The sequence below is a fragment of the Sus scrofa genome, chromosome 9 (assembly GCF_000003025.6).
Source record: "Sus scrofa isolate TJ Tabasco breed Duroc chromosome 9, Sscrofa11.1, whole genome shotgun sequence".
NCBI classification, from domain to species: domain Eukaryota; kingdom Metazoa; phylum Chordata; class Mammalia; order Artiodactyla; family Suidae; genus Sus; species Sus scrofa.
The window spans coordinates 116954423-116971390 of NC_010451.4; the positions used below are offsets into that span (position 1 = coordinate 116954423).

A 16968-nucleotide genomic window follows, 5' to 3' on the forward strand; every position below is an offset into this window, starting at 1 on the left:
GATAAAGAAAATAATATCCTCGTTGAAGTCTGAAAAACTCTTTGAACCTTAACATGTTAGCTTTAAGATTCACTTACTGCTCAGTTTTTCCAGAGGGGGGAAAGGTTTCACAAGATTGTTACAGTGAATAAAACAGTTAATAGAAGTAGCCACTTATTAATGCTTCAGTTCTATGTTTTTAAGTGCAGATAATAGGCAATTTCTTTTATTCTTTATAAAGTTTAATGCCAGAATTATTTGTTTACCATTAGTTAGCTTTGTGAGCCAGTTTTCCTGTAACATTCGTTTTTGGCTGTTCTCCTTTATACATGGGAATAGAAAATTGAAAGTATGGGTAGAAATTTGCTAACTGAAATTGTCTTATACAGAAACTTCTTTTTATTTTCACTCTTAATTTTAACTTATTCCCATAGCCTAGTCATTTGACAGAGATGATTAGAAGTAACATCCACCAATTAGAGTCACTAATTAGTTTTTCCTCTTTCCCTGTTTTTGCACTCTCTGGAAGAGACGTACACCTAGTGAAGTGTCAAAGAACTAGATGTCCATTAGGAAAAGCAAAAGACATCATTTACATAAATTAAAATTCTCTACAAACCACTGATATTTAATATATATTTGGTTTTTTTGTTTTGTTTTGTTTTGTTTTGTCTTTTTGCTATTTCTTTGGGCCGCTCCTGCAGCATATGGAGGTTCCCAGGCTAGGGGTCCAATCGGAGCTGTAGCCGCCAGCCTACGCTGGAGCCACAGCAACGCGGGATCCGAGCCGCGTCTGCAACCTACACCACAGCTCACGGCAACGCTGGATCGTTAACCCACTGAGCAAGGGCAGGAATCGAACCCGCAACCTCATGGTTCCTAGTCGGATTCGTTAACCACTGCACCACGACGGGAACTCCTAATATATATTTGTAATCAGTTTTACAATCTGACCATTTATACAGATTTGCTAATATAGAAACATATAATCTAAGCTATTTAAAGGAACTTTTTGTTTCATCATTATTTCAATTATAGTTAAAGGCAGGTCATTTTAGTATTATAAGTCATAATCTCATACTGTATTGCATAATTAAAATTCTCCCTAAATGCATGCTAAGTTTACTATAGAACAACAGTTTCATAGCAGTTTAAAAAATTTAAAATTTGTATTTAAGAACTACATTGAAGATTTCAGTATAGGATAATAAGGACAACATAATAAGGAATGTACAGCCAGCAATTTTAGAAATTGCTACTTATTTTGCTTCTGATTCTTTCCGTATCTGGTTAACTAGTAAACAGGCCTTCTTCACCTAAATATTTAAAGCTTTACTTAATTTCAGATAGACATTTAAAATAAGAAAGATTTTTTTGCAGAGTATGTATGTTCTTATGCCTGAAGAGGGTTATCATATTAGAATTTGTGACTGAAAATAAAACTTTTGGTCAGCTGTCTAGGCACTAATGTTATCTCTTAACTTTCTACTTGATTTGAAGAGAAATTAAATCATAAGGATTTAGCTATTTTTATAATCTTCATGATATTATACAGATACTCTCTATGATGACACTTGTGACAATTCTTAAACCTGAATTCTTTTTTTATTAAAGTATAGTTGATTTACAATGCTGTGCCAATTTCTGCTGTACAGCAAAGTGACCCAGTCATACATTCCCTTTTTTGTATTATCTTCCACCATGGTCTATCCCAAGAGACTGTTTATAGTTCCCTGTGCTATGCAGTAGGACTTCATTGCTTACCCATTCTGAGTGTAATAGTTTGCATCTACTAACCCCAAACTCCCAGTCCATCCCCCTTAGCAACCACGTCTGTTGTCTATGTCTGTGAGTCTGCTTCTGTTAGACCTGAATTCTTAAATCCTTTTTTGGGGAAAAAAAAATTTAGATTGAACACAGAAATAAACTCCTATTGAAATGAATAACATTACAATGCTTTGGGCACTGCCACTGATGCTATTATGACTGTGGTAAAAAATTATTAATACCTTTTTATTATTTTACTACTAGCCAATTAAGCAATTTACTGTTGCTTTGAACACAAACAAAAAGCCAATTTTTAACATCATAAAAACCACCACTGATTGTTCAAAGACTACCGTCTGGGTTCACACAATATTTTCTATTGTAATAGACTGCAAATATGTGCATTGCTCTTGCCAGTAGTTTGCTTTTAGTCTTTTCCTTTATATTTGCAAATGCCAAATAAGTAATACTATTAGGTGAAATGACTTTTTAGCTCATGTTTTCAATATACAATGATAGAATGTTAAAAATAAAATACTGCAGTTCCCACTATGGCACAGTGGAATCTGCAGCGTCTCTGCAGCGCTGGGACCAAGGTTCGATGCCCGGCCCAGCACAGTGGGTTCAGGATCTGATATTGCCTCAGCTGCAGTGTTGGTTTAGATCTGATCCCTGGCCAGGGGAGTCTGTATGCCGAGGGGTGGCCAAAAAAGAAAAAGAAGAAGAAAAAAAAAAATCTAAGAGAAGAGAAATAAAAAACTCACTTTAGAAATATAAAATTTCTGTTTCAGGATCTTCAAGTTGTATTTTTTTTTTCTTCTCTATTGAATTCATGTTTTGATGAACCTGTTGTAAGTGGAGAAAAAGATAAAAAGCAGAAAAAAACCCCAGAGCCTTTGTAATCATGTATTTTGGTTATAATCATGGTTCTGATTTACTAGTGGGGTAACCTGAAATAAACTCTTGGTGCAGTGGTTTCCTCTTCTGTAAAATGTGGTACGAAAACCAGCTTCACAGTATTGCACAAATTAATAAGAGGTACAGTGCGGTTAAAGCTTCCCCACCCCAGCGCAGTAGCTGTTAAATATATTACTTCTCTTCTCCTTTCCCCTTCACCCCTAATCAAACTCAGTTGATATTTTTGAAATGAAGTGGATTATAGGTTTATTGGTCCGTTCTAAGCTTCTGGAATATTTCTTTTGACTTTTAAGATACAAATGAACAGTGGAAAATCTTATTATAATACAATTGTAAAGAAGGATTATGTATTTCCACATGATAGCCCAGAGTAACAGTATTTTATTGATCAAGTTATAACAGGTGAATATCATTATGCAACAAATGCTCTCTTTGTTCCCTGTCCTTGTCACAATTGCTCAATTTACTAAGAAGTAATTGATTAAACGCTGCATTGTAGTTGGGGAAACTGGCAGGGAAGCTGATAAGCCATCCCCTCCCACCCCATAATCAAGCCTTTACCTCTTCTCACCTGCCTCAATAATTTCTGACAGAAGTGCTTGTGTAAATTACCAAGTTGCTCCCAAAGAAAGTACCATCTAGAAAGACGAATTGCATGGGGACAACTGGCACAGAATTGGAATTGTGTGACACTTTTTATTTCTCCCTCCTGGATTTTTATTAATAGAAAATGGAGCCATTGACTTGTGTTCTTACCTACTGAGAAGACTCCCCGTCCCCACCTCTTTCCTAAAGATTATGTGCCATCTTCTCCTCAGTTTTTGGCAGATAATCTTACCCTTCCAGCCATCATTTTTACTGAGATTGATAATAACAACTATCATTAATCAAATACTTTTCAGAGCTGGCAGCTTACTAAGGGCTTTTCTACACATTATCGTCTTCCTCATAATATCAGTACTGTTACTGTTTTCTCATTTTATGGATGAGAAATCCAAGGGTGAGACAGCTTATGCAACTTGTTCATGGTCTGACAGCTAGTATGGGGCAGAGCATTCTATCAAACCGAGGTATTTTGAACCCTGGAACCCATTTGTTAACTATTATACTATACTTCCTTGCTCTAATGACAAAAACAGAGGCTAGACAGGCAGAAACCCTATAGTCTTCAGTGACTGCCCTTGGTCTACATGCCATATATTCCAAATCTGTTGACCTGAGATTAGAAACCTACCACAGACATATTCAAATCTGTCTTTGAGACCTTATCTCCTACTGTACCTAAACATCAATTCACCGCTCTGGACAAGCTGGTTTTATTTTCCCGTGAAAAAAATTATTTCACTTTGCTTATGAAAATCCAGTCCATTTTTTTCCATGAAAACTTTTTCTGTCCGAGAGGGACTTCATTCTATTACAATCCCAATACAACTTGACAGACATTGTATATTGTATTGTGTAACCTGAGCGTGTGAGTGTGAAGGGGATCCCAGTGTGGGAGCAGCAGTCGTGTCTGGCACAAGACCAGTCTCTTCGTACATGTTTGGTTACTTCCCTTGTCTTCCTTTAGTAATGAAGGGCATGCATTTTGCAGCCAAATGGGCTTATTTTTTAATCCTCTAAGCTCCATTTTCTAGCTGTGAGAACTGAGTCAAATCACTAAATTTCTTCACACTTTAGTGACATTGTCCATAATGCAAGAATCTTTATTGTAACTAGCTCATGACTTATTGCGAAGCTTAAATGAGATTCTGTGTCTAGGGCATAGTGAGTACTTACTAAATACTGGCTGCTATTATTATTTTAGAATAATTTTTATTATATAAAGTCATTATTATAACTAGCTTATATAATATTATATTACAAATCTTATAGGCCACACTCATGCACATTGCAGACATTTAGTAAATGCTGTTTTTATTTTTTGGCCACAACCACAGCATATGTGAAACCGACAGTATTAATGGCCTGAACCTAGCCAGGACACAGATTGGGACTTGAACCCAGCCAAAACCCAGACTGGGACTTGAACCCAAGGTTTTAAATTAGAATAACTCACCCTGTGTCTGTACTCACTGAGGTTCAGGTTCTTCATGTCTCTGCACAGAAGGAATTCAGCGAGAGACAAAGTGATAGGCGAGAAATAGATTTATTAGGATAGGAACTAGTGAGATATGCAAGTGGGCAGGCCCAGAAGCTCTGCCCTGAAGATCCGAAGATCAGTTGGGCTACAGTTTTACCGTCCAAGGAGAGTGGGGGTTGGAAAAGCCCGCCTCTTCCTTTCTGGGAGTAGTAGCTCCTCTTTAGGATCAGGTAAGATGTGTATTCAAATCTGCAGAAGGGTGGTCCTCAAACTCTTGCCCTTGGTCTGAATCTGAATGCAGGCCTCATCCCATCCCCACCCAATGACCTGAGGCAATTCTCAAGGCTCCACTAATGAAGCAAACCTGCCTTGTTCTGAAGGCTTTTTTATTTACTTACAGTGATCTCCCAATGTCCCATAAGTTTCCCTCCTTTTCTGTGGTCTTTTATTGGGACTTTTCAAAATACGTGTATCTGCTCCATTCCTATCATATGGAAGTTCCTGGGCCAGGAATCGAACCTGTGCTCCAGGAGCAACCTGAGCTGCTGCAGTCACAACACTGGATCCTTAACCCACTGCACCTCAAAAGAACTCCATGCTGCTGTTTTTATTTTAATTGAGATATAGTTCATACACCATTAAAATCTTCCAGTTTTGACTACAGGATTTTAGACAAGTCCACCACCTCAAGCTTCTGTATATGTACTGCTGAGACCGGGCCCATTGAAAAGGGAGTTATTCAGGTTGACAGTCACCAGCCCTACAGGAAGAACTTGAGGAAATGAGCACTTGAATGAAAACACGTTTACATTGTATTACTGTTCCTTAAACCCACTTTCTGACCTTGTGAAAAAATGAATACACAACTTGTTCAGTGTAGAATGGTTTGATTTAGTTGTTAGTAAAACTTTTTAAGTTACTCAAATGCTTTAGAAATTTTAAGGTAAAGGTATTTGTGATTTACAGTTCCATTGTGTGTTCCGCTCAAAGCGATGTAAGATGAAGCATTATTCCTCTTCTTAGATGTGTTTGAAGCCATCCTCATTTGCGGTGATAGCACATGTCAGGGAATGCTTAGAAGTACTTGAAATACTTGTTTTTGCTTAGGCAAAATTTAAGTGAGTGTTATGTTAAAAAAAAAATTCAACTGAGTAAATTTTAAACATCTTATTGGCTTTATTCAACAATTCGTGAATGGAACGCATGGGATCTAGCAGATGGAAAGAAGCTAGAACGGAGCTCCAAGGGGCTGAATCAAATGAGACTTTTATAGGCAGAAGGGAACAGGAACAAGAAAGTTCAACTAGGCAAAAAAAGTGGCGTGATTATTGCAAAATTACTTTCCTTTAGGGGATAGCAGGGTCTGTCAGGCTGATTACCTAACTAGGGCTGATCAGGTGACTCCCAGTTGGTTTAAGATTCCATTTCTGGGAGATGGAAACTCTAACACTGTCTTGGTGACATGAGGCTTAGTGTAAGGGACTCCATTTGGGGGCTATTGTCTTGTTTTTAATAGTTGGCTGTAGATTTTAGAGTTACACACAAGGTAAAAAGCTGAGTTGTTAAAGAGTTGCAGCTCCTCTTTCATAGTCTGGAATGTACCTCACCCTCATTCTTTGTAGTGAGATGCAAATGAGGAAGTAAGATACCCCAAATAACTGTTAGGCAACTATTTATGTTCTGCAGGTTTTTGTTTCTTAGTTTAACTCTGGGGATTTTTTTTTTTTTTTTTTTTTTTTTTTTTTAGAGAACCTGTGTTTTCTGAGGTTTTGAATTTGCCTAGCAATTACTAGCGAAGATAGGAAAGATAATGAGCTGAATAATGGTTGGAATTTGACACGCAAATGATGGTTTTCATCACCTTTGCATGATTTTAAAGAGAACTAAGATTTCGCTTATTTTTTACTTTTTGTTTTCTTTTTTTTTTTCCCTCTTTGTAAGAACTGAGTACGTTATTGGACTCTTCTGAAATCCACAATATTCTGAAAAGCTTTCTTCTATTGAAACTTATACAGTTCCTCTCTCATTTTAGCTTTTGTTCCCCCACCTAAAGCATTTAGGTTTTGTAATGTGCACTCTTAAGTGTAAAAAGAAACTTACTTGGGATATTGTTTTTCTGCGATTAAGAAAGTAATTGTAGAATTTTGTCTTAGAGCTCTTTATGTCAATACTGTGAACATTTTGTAAGGCCTTAAAACTGAGTCTGTATACTTCATGAATTTTTATTCAGACACATCTATAAAGATGTTTCAAATTATTAGATAAGGACCAACCACTGGGGAGGGAAGACCAGTCTCTATAGGTCTTTGCTTGTCCAAGTAGGGAACACAGAAGACCTTTCTGCCCTCTAGACCATATTTCTGTCCTGGTAGATTTGGCCTCCTTTCCTTCTTAACCTGATTTTATGGCTGTTGTGATGAGAATGTTCAACAAGTAGAACCTGATACTTGGGAAAAGGGTCTTTACAGCCACTTGTGTGAGGTGAATAACTTTTTAACTATAAGTGATTGTTTTTAAATATATTTGCTGCTTTGATGGTGGATAACAAGATACTGCTCCTATAAAACAACTGCTTTGCTTTGCCTCATTTGGGGGCGAACACAGAAACAAAAATATTCACATCTCTTGATTTTTGTTTTGGCTGTTTTTAAATTGACACTTGAGAATAGCTGTTCTCTGAAGACCAGGAATCGTTTACTAGACTGATACTCATTTAGTATGACCCAGGTATATTTTTGTTAAATAATCATAATCCTAGAAGAATGACTATTGGAACAAAATCAGCTGAGTACAGTCTTTCTGTATAAAATTTTAAAAACAGTATTTAAAAATCATTGGGGATAATAGATAAAATTTTCTTATTTTTGTGGGATCTAGAGAGTTTCTAATTTTCTTTTGACCATTATTGATGCAGGCGCATCATTATTTTGTAGCCAGTTTGGCTTCTGAAAAGAAGGACTGTAACGAATAACTAATACAAAGTATAGCAACTGTCACCAATCCTTTTTGTGTGTGTGTGTGTGTCTTTTTAGGGCCGCACTTTTGGCACATTGAGGTTTCCAGGCTAGGTGGTGTAACCCCCAGCTTACACCACAGCCACAGCAACATAGGATCCTTAACCTACTGAGAGAGGGCAGGGATTGAACCCCAGTTGTCATAGATGCTAGTCAGGTTCTTTAATTGCTGAGCCACAATGGGAGCTTCTCCGAATCCTCTTTTAAAAGCAAAAGAGGGAGTTCCTGTCGTGGCGCAGTGGTTAAGGAATCCAACTAGGAACCATGAGGTTGCGGGTTAACGATCCAGCGTTGCCATGAGCTGTGGTGTAGGTTGCAGATGCGGCTCGGATCCCACATTGCTGTGGCTGTGGTGTAGGCCGGTGGCTACGGCTCCGATTCGACCCCTAGCCTGGGAACCTCCATATGCTGCGAGAGCGGCCCAAGAAATAGCAAAAAAAAAGCCAAAAATAAAAAAAATAAAAAAAAATAAAAGCAAAAGAGTTGATATTAAAAAATCCAAATTAGGGTACAAAGTAGACCTTTGTAATTTGTTGGGACACATTATAGCAACCGGGGAGGGAGTTTCTTAACAACTGGGATTAATGTTACCCTTTGTTTTTTATTCTGATAGAGATTTAAAAGGTATTTTCACCTTCAGATCCCATTTAGTGAAGGGAAATAGGACACACTGCTTTTGACTCTTTCTGAACGCACTGAGCACACGTGAAAACCTCGGATCTATTCCATCCCTCTCAATTTACATGACCATGAGGAAACTGAAACCTTGGGAGGTTAAATGACTTGCCCTGAGACAGTCAGCTAGTTAGTTCCTGCTTGAACTGGAGACCCTCTACTGGTCACCACAAAGGCCTTGTTTTCTGCTGCCTGTTGAATACACAGTCCTCTCCTGATAAATTTCAGCAGCTGCTGGTGTTGTGGGCACTACACTCCTTGATTTCAGGTAATTCACCATCCCCACGCCTCTTTTTTCAGTGGAGCTACATGGAGTGAAGTCCACCACGACAGAAACCCAGGTGGAAACCCTCCAGGGAGATCGGTGGGGTCTCCATCCACCAGGGAAAAGGCAAAGGAGTGAAAGAAAGATGTCTTACAAGGGGGTGAAATACTGTTTCTAAACATGACAGTGTACAGTGACTCCTGAAGTTGTGGGCAGATATTGTAGCTGTTATTTCTTGAGGCCAGAGAAAATATCCTTAGGAAAAGAGGAAAAAGCAGTACAAAGACAATTTTTTAAGTAGATCATCGGTTTGCAAAATGTCTGCTTTTTATTGAGAAAAACAGTATTTTGTTTTATTATGGGAGTGGTATTTTGTTATCCAGTATACTTTGCTTTGTATGAGAAAAGGAACATTTGACTTTTTCTTTCCCAGACTAAAGTATGAAAGAACGTTTAAGGGTGACCAAAAATTGAAGGGTGCACCTCGAACTTACGGAATGCTTGCTCTAGAAAACATACACTGTGGGTACGATAAAGGATCTTTTGGATTTAGGCATGAAACGTTCGTAAAATTCTAAGGCACTGTGGCTAATTGGAACAGTCTTGAAGGTCATATATCAGAAGCTTTTTAAAATACCTAATTGTTTACCTAAGAACCTGTAAGGAATTCCAAAAGGGTTTAATTATTTGAAGTTGTTAGCTTCTGTGTGTTTTTGTAATTTAAGAACTGTCTTTACAGCCTTTGATTATGTTTCTAAAAATGTTTTACGCTCTTATGGCCCTGATGCCTTAACTGTCTTATAAGTTTTAATGCACAGCACCTAAAACTATTTGATACTGTTTTCCCTGCTCTTTTTTTTTTTTTTCTTGGTTGTTATGAGTCTGCTTCTTAACCAAGAAGATTACCTATTGTTACACCGTCTGCCCTCTCCCAGGGCGCATAGGCAACTGCTCAAATGAGGTTATAATTCTTGTTTGCCCCTGGGCAGTTGCCAGCAGGGAATAAAGCATTATGGGAAGTAGTTTCTTTACCTTCCACAACAGGTGTCTTTGTCAGTGCACCTGATTCAGATATCACTGTGGAAGCACTGAGTCATTGGAGCAAAGGAAAATATGAAAGCCAGAGGAATTGCTTTCACAGCTAGAGAATGGTGCTGCAAGATAAATCGGAGATCTTCTGGTGCTAGTGAATGCACGAAGAGGTTCACAGTATCTTTAAAGTACCTCTGAAGAGATTAAAAGGAATTTAAAAGGTATGAACTGCCTTGACACCTTATAATACCTTTTTCTTGATTATCATTTAATTTTTACCTGGTTAGTCAGCATTAAGAGGAATGTGCTATAAAAGAATTTTTAAGAAAAATAATGCTTAAGAGGCAAAACTGCATTATAAGGGGGAAAAAATAGGTGCAAATGCTCTGTCAGGTCCAGCAAGGGTCAAACACAGTTTGAAGCTGTTTTAATCTTGAGGATTTATTTAAAGTATTGCATTTTCTGTTTAAATAAGCTTATTAGACTTACTTATGTTTCCTAGCAATAAGGTGTTTTCCCTCTTTCCTCTGTGTGTGTGTGTGTGTGTGTGTGTGTGTGTGTAATCCAGAATGCTTATAGCAGTTGCAAAACTCTGCTAATCACATTGAAATTGAACAAGGTACTATTTAAGTAATCATGTTTGTATACGTGAAAATACCTTAGAAAAACAAGGCAAAATAGACACTATAAATTTCATTCTAAGTTTTATTTGTTTTCTGAGCAGCAAACAAACTTAAACAACATAATACTGCAGTTGGTAATTAGCACTAAAAATTCCAAACAGTGTCTGTACTTGGCTGTAGACAGACATTGCCAACTTGATTTCTAATTCCAAAAAATGCTATTTCTCTTAGTACTGCAGTGTCGTAATCTGTAAAAAGCTGAGGAGATAATAGCTTAATTAGAAATACTGGAAAAACAGCTTTTGGAGGAGCTTTATCTGTCCTCCCCTTTTTTATTTGTTTAATACTTTTTCCATGGAATTAGCATACATTATATTTCCTGGTGATTTGTGATAATAATTACGGTCAGCTTTCACATTTTTCATCAGGGCACGCTGAGGTTCACTTACGGTTTCCAGCTGTACTGGAAAAAAAAAAGCTTCTGCTAGCTAAGAGTTCATTACTATCTGCTAATTTGGGTCATTAAAAGAAAACTTAAGTTTAAAAATAGATATGAAGAGAACTTTTATCTTTGGGAGAAAAATCATCAGTTTAGAAATGAGAACCCTGTGTTGCTTTCAGAATATCAACAGAAAACTAAGTTCTCAAAATGAAGAAGTCTGTTTAAAAATATTTGATTTTTTTTTTTTTTAAGTGGGAGAAGAGGAAATGGTTATTAACCGATATTGCAGTCCCTGTTTCATTTTTATATTTTGGTATTTTTTTTTTTTAACAGAAATACTCAGAGAGAAAAAAAGAATCTTTTTTTTTTTTTTCATACTTCAGGAGATAATTTTTAACTGCACCAAGAATTCTATAAAGTCTGAAAAACTAAAGGTTGCCATCTATTTCTATGAATGTGAAAAAATAAGCCCTAAGAAAATCTACTTCTCCTCCAAGAAGAAAAGCTTTGATATAACTAAATACTGAAGTAAGAAGATAAACTTTAAAATGTTTTAATTATCAAGAACACAACATAAATCAATTTTTGTGGTTTGTTTTTGGTTTTTTTTGTTGTTGTTGTTGTTTTGCTATAGGTTATTTCCAGTTAGGAGACTTTTATTTCTCATTTTGAAGTTTAAAGAAGATTTCCAAAAACTGAATTTTCCAGCTGCTGTGTTAAGAATGTAGTAGGTGTTTATAGTGTATACTTGCTCCGTAGATAAGAGACCTCTCTCAGTTTTCTACTCGGGGTGAATTGCTAGACAAGCCTCTGATAGCAGCTGCTTTTTTTTTTTTTTTTTCCTATCTGGATTTTTGACACTCCACCCCCAACAACTCAGGTGGGTGTGTGCCGTGACACCGAGCGCAATAGGATTTTTCCTTGGATAGTCTGGTCTGGAGCTGGGCAGCAGCTGCTGCTGTGGAAAGGCCAGCTGGCAAGATGATGGAAGAAATCTCCATTATGGTGGCCTATGACGCCCATGTTTTCAGCCAGCTGCATGATGAAGATCTCCTCACTAGTCTGGTGGCCATCAGCAAGCCCAGGTCGATGGTAGGTGGGGCCTTGCACACTACTCTGGGCTGTTTTTTCCTTTCTAGTATGCTAGTTCTACTCTTGTAGCAATTGCAGCATAACTTCCTGGGAATTAAAATAGAAGTATTGCTGTTGGCATTGTTACAGGCTACAACAAGGTCTGCAGGTTTTCAAGGATTTATTTACATAACCAAATACTATTAAACCTTAGTAGTACATTTAAAGTGTCCTAGGAGTCAAACTGAGGTGAATGCTTTCTCATGTAGTGAAGTTGAGAAGCTATGTATGGTGTCAAACATCACTTTGTCCCACGTATTTGCCTTGTATGTGTGCATGGGATTATTAGGTGAGAGTAACCTGCATTTACACACATGGAGTTCAGCCTTTTTGAAGTGGAATATTTTTACCAGTAGGCCATAACATAGACATTCAGAATTGAACTCTCTGAAAATCAAATACCTTCCAGAGTCTTTGTATTATTACTAAGAACTATTATGAGTATAATTTGAGTTTGGATTTAAATTTGTTATTAAAAAAAAAAAAAACACGTTCTCCAAGGGTTTTAGTTTTCATGTCCTGGCATAATAGAAAAACGAAGTCCTTGCAAATCTCTGTTGTTTCTTCTCTGTAGATATCATCCTTATAAAGGCTATTGATCCATACCTTTAAAACACTTCCCCAAGTATTGTTGTAGTAAACTCTTGTTCATCATATTCGCTAACCACTAGGACTCACCACCAGCAACAGAATGAACAAGTATATCATAACAATTATCTTAGTAGTAGTATGAAACCCAAATTATTTTAAGGCATAGGAACCTTAAACATAATATGGCGCTTTCTTCAAACAATATATTACAGTGGAGGAAAAAAAAAAAGAGGAAACTCATAAATTGATTTTAAAAAGACTGAGAGTTACATCAGCCAGCTGCAGTATACTGACTTTGTTTAGATGCTGATTTGAACAAACCATTAAAAATGTCTATGAGATAATTGGGGGAAATTTGACCACTAATTAGGTATTTAGTGATATTAAGAGAATTATTCCATTTTGCGTGCGTGCGTGGGTGGGTGTGTGCAGTAATATTAGGATTACGTTTAAAATGATGATTTAGAGAAATATATAGAGATAGTGAAGGATGAAATGTCTGCAAAGATTCAAAATGATCCAGTAGAGGGGTTGGTGATGCGGGTGAAACCAGATGAAGGTGTATTGATAATTGTTGAAACAGGAGATGAGTACATAGGGATACATTACACTCTCTCTACTTTCGTAAAAGTTTTATAGATGCAGTTTAAAAGAATCAGCTGGACAAAAAAAAAGAAAGCAAACAAGCAAAACAAAAACAAAACTATACTATACTTCAATACGTGTTCATTAATACAGAAACATCTAGCCTATTGCATTCTTTTCCTATTTAACGTACGTGATTTCTAGTTTGGGTTTTTTTTTAATTAAAATATAGTTGATTTATAATGTGTGCCAATTTCTGCTGTACAACATAGTGACCCAGTCATCATACATATACATACATTTTTTTTTTTCTCATGCTATCTCCCATCATGGTCCATCTCAAGAGATTAGATATAGTTCCCTGTGCTATACACAGGGACCTCATTGCTTATCCATTCTAAGTGTGATAGTTTGCATCTACTAACCTCAAACTCCCCGTCCATCCCACCCCCTCCCTCTGTTTTTATAATTACATGCATTATATGGAGATTATTGCCAGTCCTTAATTAACCGTAAATGTATATACAAGTCAACATAGGTTAGTTCACAGTTGTGGATAACCTTTAAGCTTCATTTCAGCCATTAGTTTTATAATCTTCCATTTCTTTCTGATGGTCCTGTCAAGATCCTCTTAAGTGGTCTCAGTGGGGTCTTAAAAAACTTGCAGGAGTTATCCAGGCCAAAGGGGAAAAGAAAATAAAACAGGGAGATGGAAGTCGGCACAGCGCAGAGGACAGAGGAGACTGAAGAGGAAGGCAGTGACCAAGACTTAGGGAGCATCCTATGCTCAATAAGTCTAGGACATTGTAGGGTGTGCGTGTGTGGACTCACACACATACAGGAGACAGGAAGAGAGAGAAAATGAACGAGTGAATTCATACTAATGTGCTTACCAGGAAACATTCTTCCGTTTATAGGTTGTATGAATATTCTACATATTGAGATATATGTCAATATTTTGCGTTGATGCAACTTTAGCTCCCCCCCAAAGGGGATTTAGCCCTGGAGGTTTTTTGTTTGTTTGTTTTTTGTTTTTTTCTTTTTAGGGCCACACTCGAGGCATATAGAGGTTCCCAGGCTAGAGGTCTAATCGGAGCTATAGCTGCTGCCTATGCCAGAACCCCAGCAACACAAGATCTGAGCCGCATCTGTGACCTACACCACAGCTCAAGGCAATGCCGGATCCTTAACCCACTAAGCCAGGCCAGGGATCAAACCCGCAACCTCATGGTTCCTAGTTGGATTCGTTTCCGCTGGGCCACAACAGGAACTCCACTTAGTTTTCTTAATTAGATTTGAAACTTGAGAGAGTTTATTTACTAGTGTCATCTTTTGGAGGTGATATGGTTTCAGTTCATCTAGGAAACTTAAACTAAAATTGGGTTAAGATGAAATATTTATCATTTGCTTTTGATTCCATATTGAATTTGTTGCTTTGTGTGAGATGAACCCTTTAAATTATATGAAAGAGATAAATTCTCAGATTTTCTACAATATAAAATAAATTGCTTCGCAATATGATTTATTACTGCACTGTGAAGCAAATTACATTCTTGCTAACATATAAAATCTCCTGGGTTTAGGTGGACTATTACAAGGGTATTTAGAAGCTTTCTTAGTACAGGATTAATTAAATATCTTTCTGTAATTGGACTTTGTTTCATAATGGGAAGTATATTGATTTTACCATTTGAATGGCAAAAATCCCATTATGTACAATGGTTTTGGTGTGGACTCAGGATCTTTTCTTGTTCATAAATAGCCCTATGGCTTTCTAATATTTTTGATGGAGACTCATAGTAAAAAACATATCACAAGATGTTGTACACATACAAGACTAAAAGAAATTTGAGTGATACTGTTGCTACATGTGATATATTCAATTTTTTCTTCTGCTGCATCATATTTAATTGTTTCAGTGTTAGTTATGAGCCACCATTGATTTCAGAAATCACACATTCTCAATCCACACTTGAAAAATATTACTACAGCCTATTGATCCTTTAAAAATGAGTGATAATGCAGGAAAATCACAGATCCCTTTATGTAGGTCCTTTTGACACATGACAGATAAGAAAAAAACATAATGAAGCCAAGCGTAACTTTTCTTATCTTTCACATCACACACACGCAATAAGATTACGCAGATCAACATTGTATTTGCTAAGATAACCCAAACAAAAGCCTAAGTCACGAACAGAACTTCAGAACGTTTTAATGACTGTGTGAATAAGTTGGTATGTAAGGTGAAAATCCAGTCTAATCAAAATGACTCAGGAACATTGAGAAATCTGTCTCACTGGACATAGTATTCTTGCCTTTCCTTAAATCAACAGACTGCATTTTCTTTAGTTGTTCGCTGGCTGAAATTAACTCTCTTACACTTTGAGACAAAATTAGACCCCTCTCCCCACGTTTCCCTTAATGAATTTATCTTTAATTCAGCTTGAGATGCTTACACAAGGCCTAACAACTGAAGGAGGGGTCTCTGGCATTTCCCTCAGTCGGGGCCTTCTGTCTTCTAGTGGAATGGCCAGCGTTCCTCTCTACCACTTCCACCAATTCTAGTTATTTTTATGCCTGATTAGTATAAAGAAAAGGAAGAGATCACACCTGTTACATTTATTATGCATTCCGAAAGGAAGCTTTGAATATGTATTTAAAGTCAAAATGTATGCTTTAGTGTTTAAACGGTGAATAAGCCTAATAACCAATGCATACTCTGTCAAGCTTGAATATTTCAGGTTAAATGTTAATTTATATTCTGCCGAATTATTTCAACTTTTTAATCTATAAATTGGTTATGAAGGGAACATTACTTTCTAATATACATTGGTTAGTAGAGGCCAGTATGTAATCATACAGTTTTGGTTTGCAACAATGTGCGGGTATAAATAGAAAGACCTCACAGTAAAGTAAAAGAGAGAAGCAAAATAAATATTTAGGGGATGATATTTACTGTTGGTGGGTAGAACGAAGTGGAGAAAAATTACCACTATTTGAACAGTGTGGAGGCGGACTTCTGGATGGGGTGAAAGTAGTTGAATGAGGCTTTGAAGGCTGATCAGGTGCTTCGAAGCCAGTAGAAAGTCATAGCACCTTTCTGAGCAGGGTGAACAGCTTGTGCAAAGGCCAAGAGGTGAACTATTTCAGAAACATTAAAGATACACAGTCCTCAGTTCAAATTTTACATCTGCTACTTACTGATAAATTTCCTAGTTTCTCTAAGCTTTCATTTCCTCATCTGAAAAATGAGGGAAACGGTAGCATTACATCACTACATTACTTCAAGGATTAAATGAGAACACTTGTACTTAGCACCATGAAAGCACTTACTAATTGTCCTCCCAGTAACTGGAGAAGCCTAAAGGAAGGACTGGGGCCAGTAGATAAGTTATCATAGGGATGTGGAAGAAGGTGGAGGGTGGACAAAATGCAATAGTTCGGTCACCCTGGCAAATTGCTTTGCTTGATTAGGGAATCACTATCAGGGTATCAGTCCTACAGGAAACTTGAAGCCTTCTGCCAGGAAGATGGTGCAGAGGGTCTTAGGTTTGTGCCTCAGGATGGCGGGAGGACAATGTAGAATTAATGGGGGGGTTTATATGAGCCAAGCCATTTGCTGAGTAGATTTGTCGATTACTGCAGAAATAATCTGGCAGAAATGGACTGACGGTCCACTCTGCTCATGAAAAAAATTTTAAAGGGCATTACAAAAACGCAGGAAAAGAATTGTCAGGAGTATGGACTTCAGCATTTGACTGCAGTAGTATAAATAAAGAAAGTAGTTCACACATGTTGGTTAGTTCTTATAGTGGATAGGTTCAGTAATATTACTTAGGCAGAAGCAGTAACTGAGCTAT

The 16968-nt window shown here is 37.2% G+C and overlaps 1 protein-coding gene across 8 annotated transcripts in view; it reads left to right on the plus strand.

Annotated features, from left to right (window-relative positions):
• The window catches only part of RABGAP1L (RAB GTPase activating protein 1 like), a 657663-nt gene that overhangs the window by 552028 nt on the left and 88667 nt on the right, over positions 1-16968 (plus strand). For 2 of the 8 annotated variants that reach the window (XM_021102609.1, XM_021102613.1), the window contains exons 1-2: positions 8711-9954; positions 11132-11890. The exons of 3 other annotated variants lie outside the window; for them this stretch is intronic. In XM_021102609.1, the coding sequence (XP_020958268.1) occupies positions 11780-11890 (111 nt within the window). In that variant the 5' untranslated portion in view covers positions 8711-9954; positions 11132-11779. 3 more of the 8 variants (XM_021102610.1, XM_021102611.1, XM_021102612.1) reach the window with 3 other exon arrangements.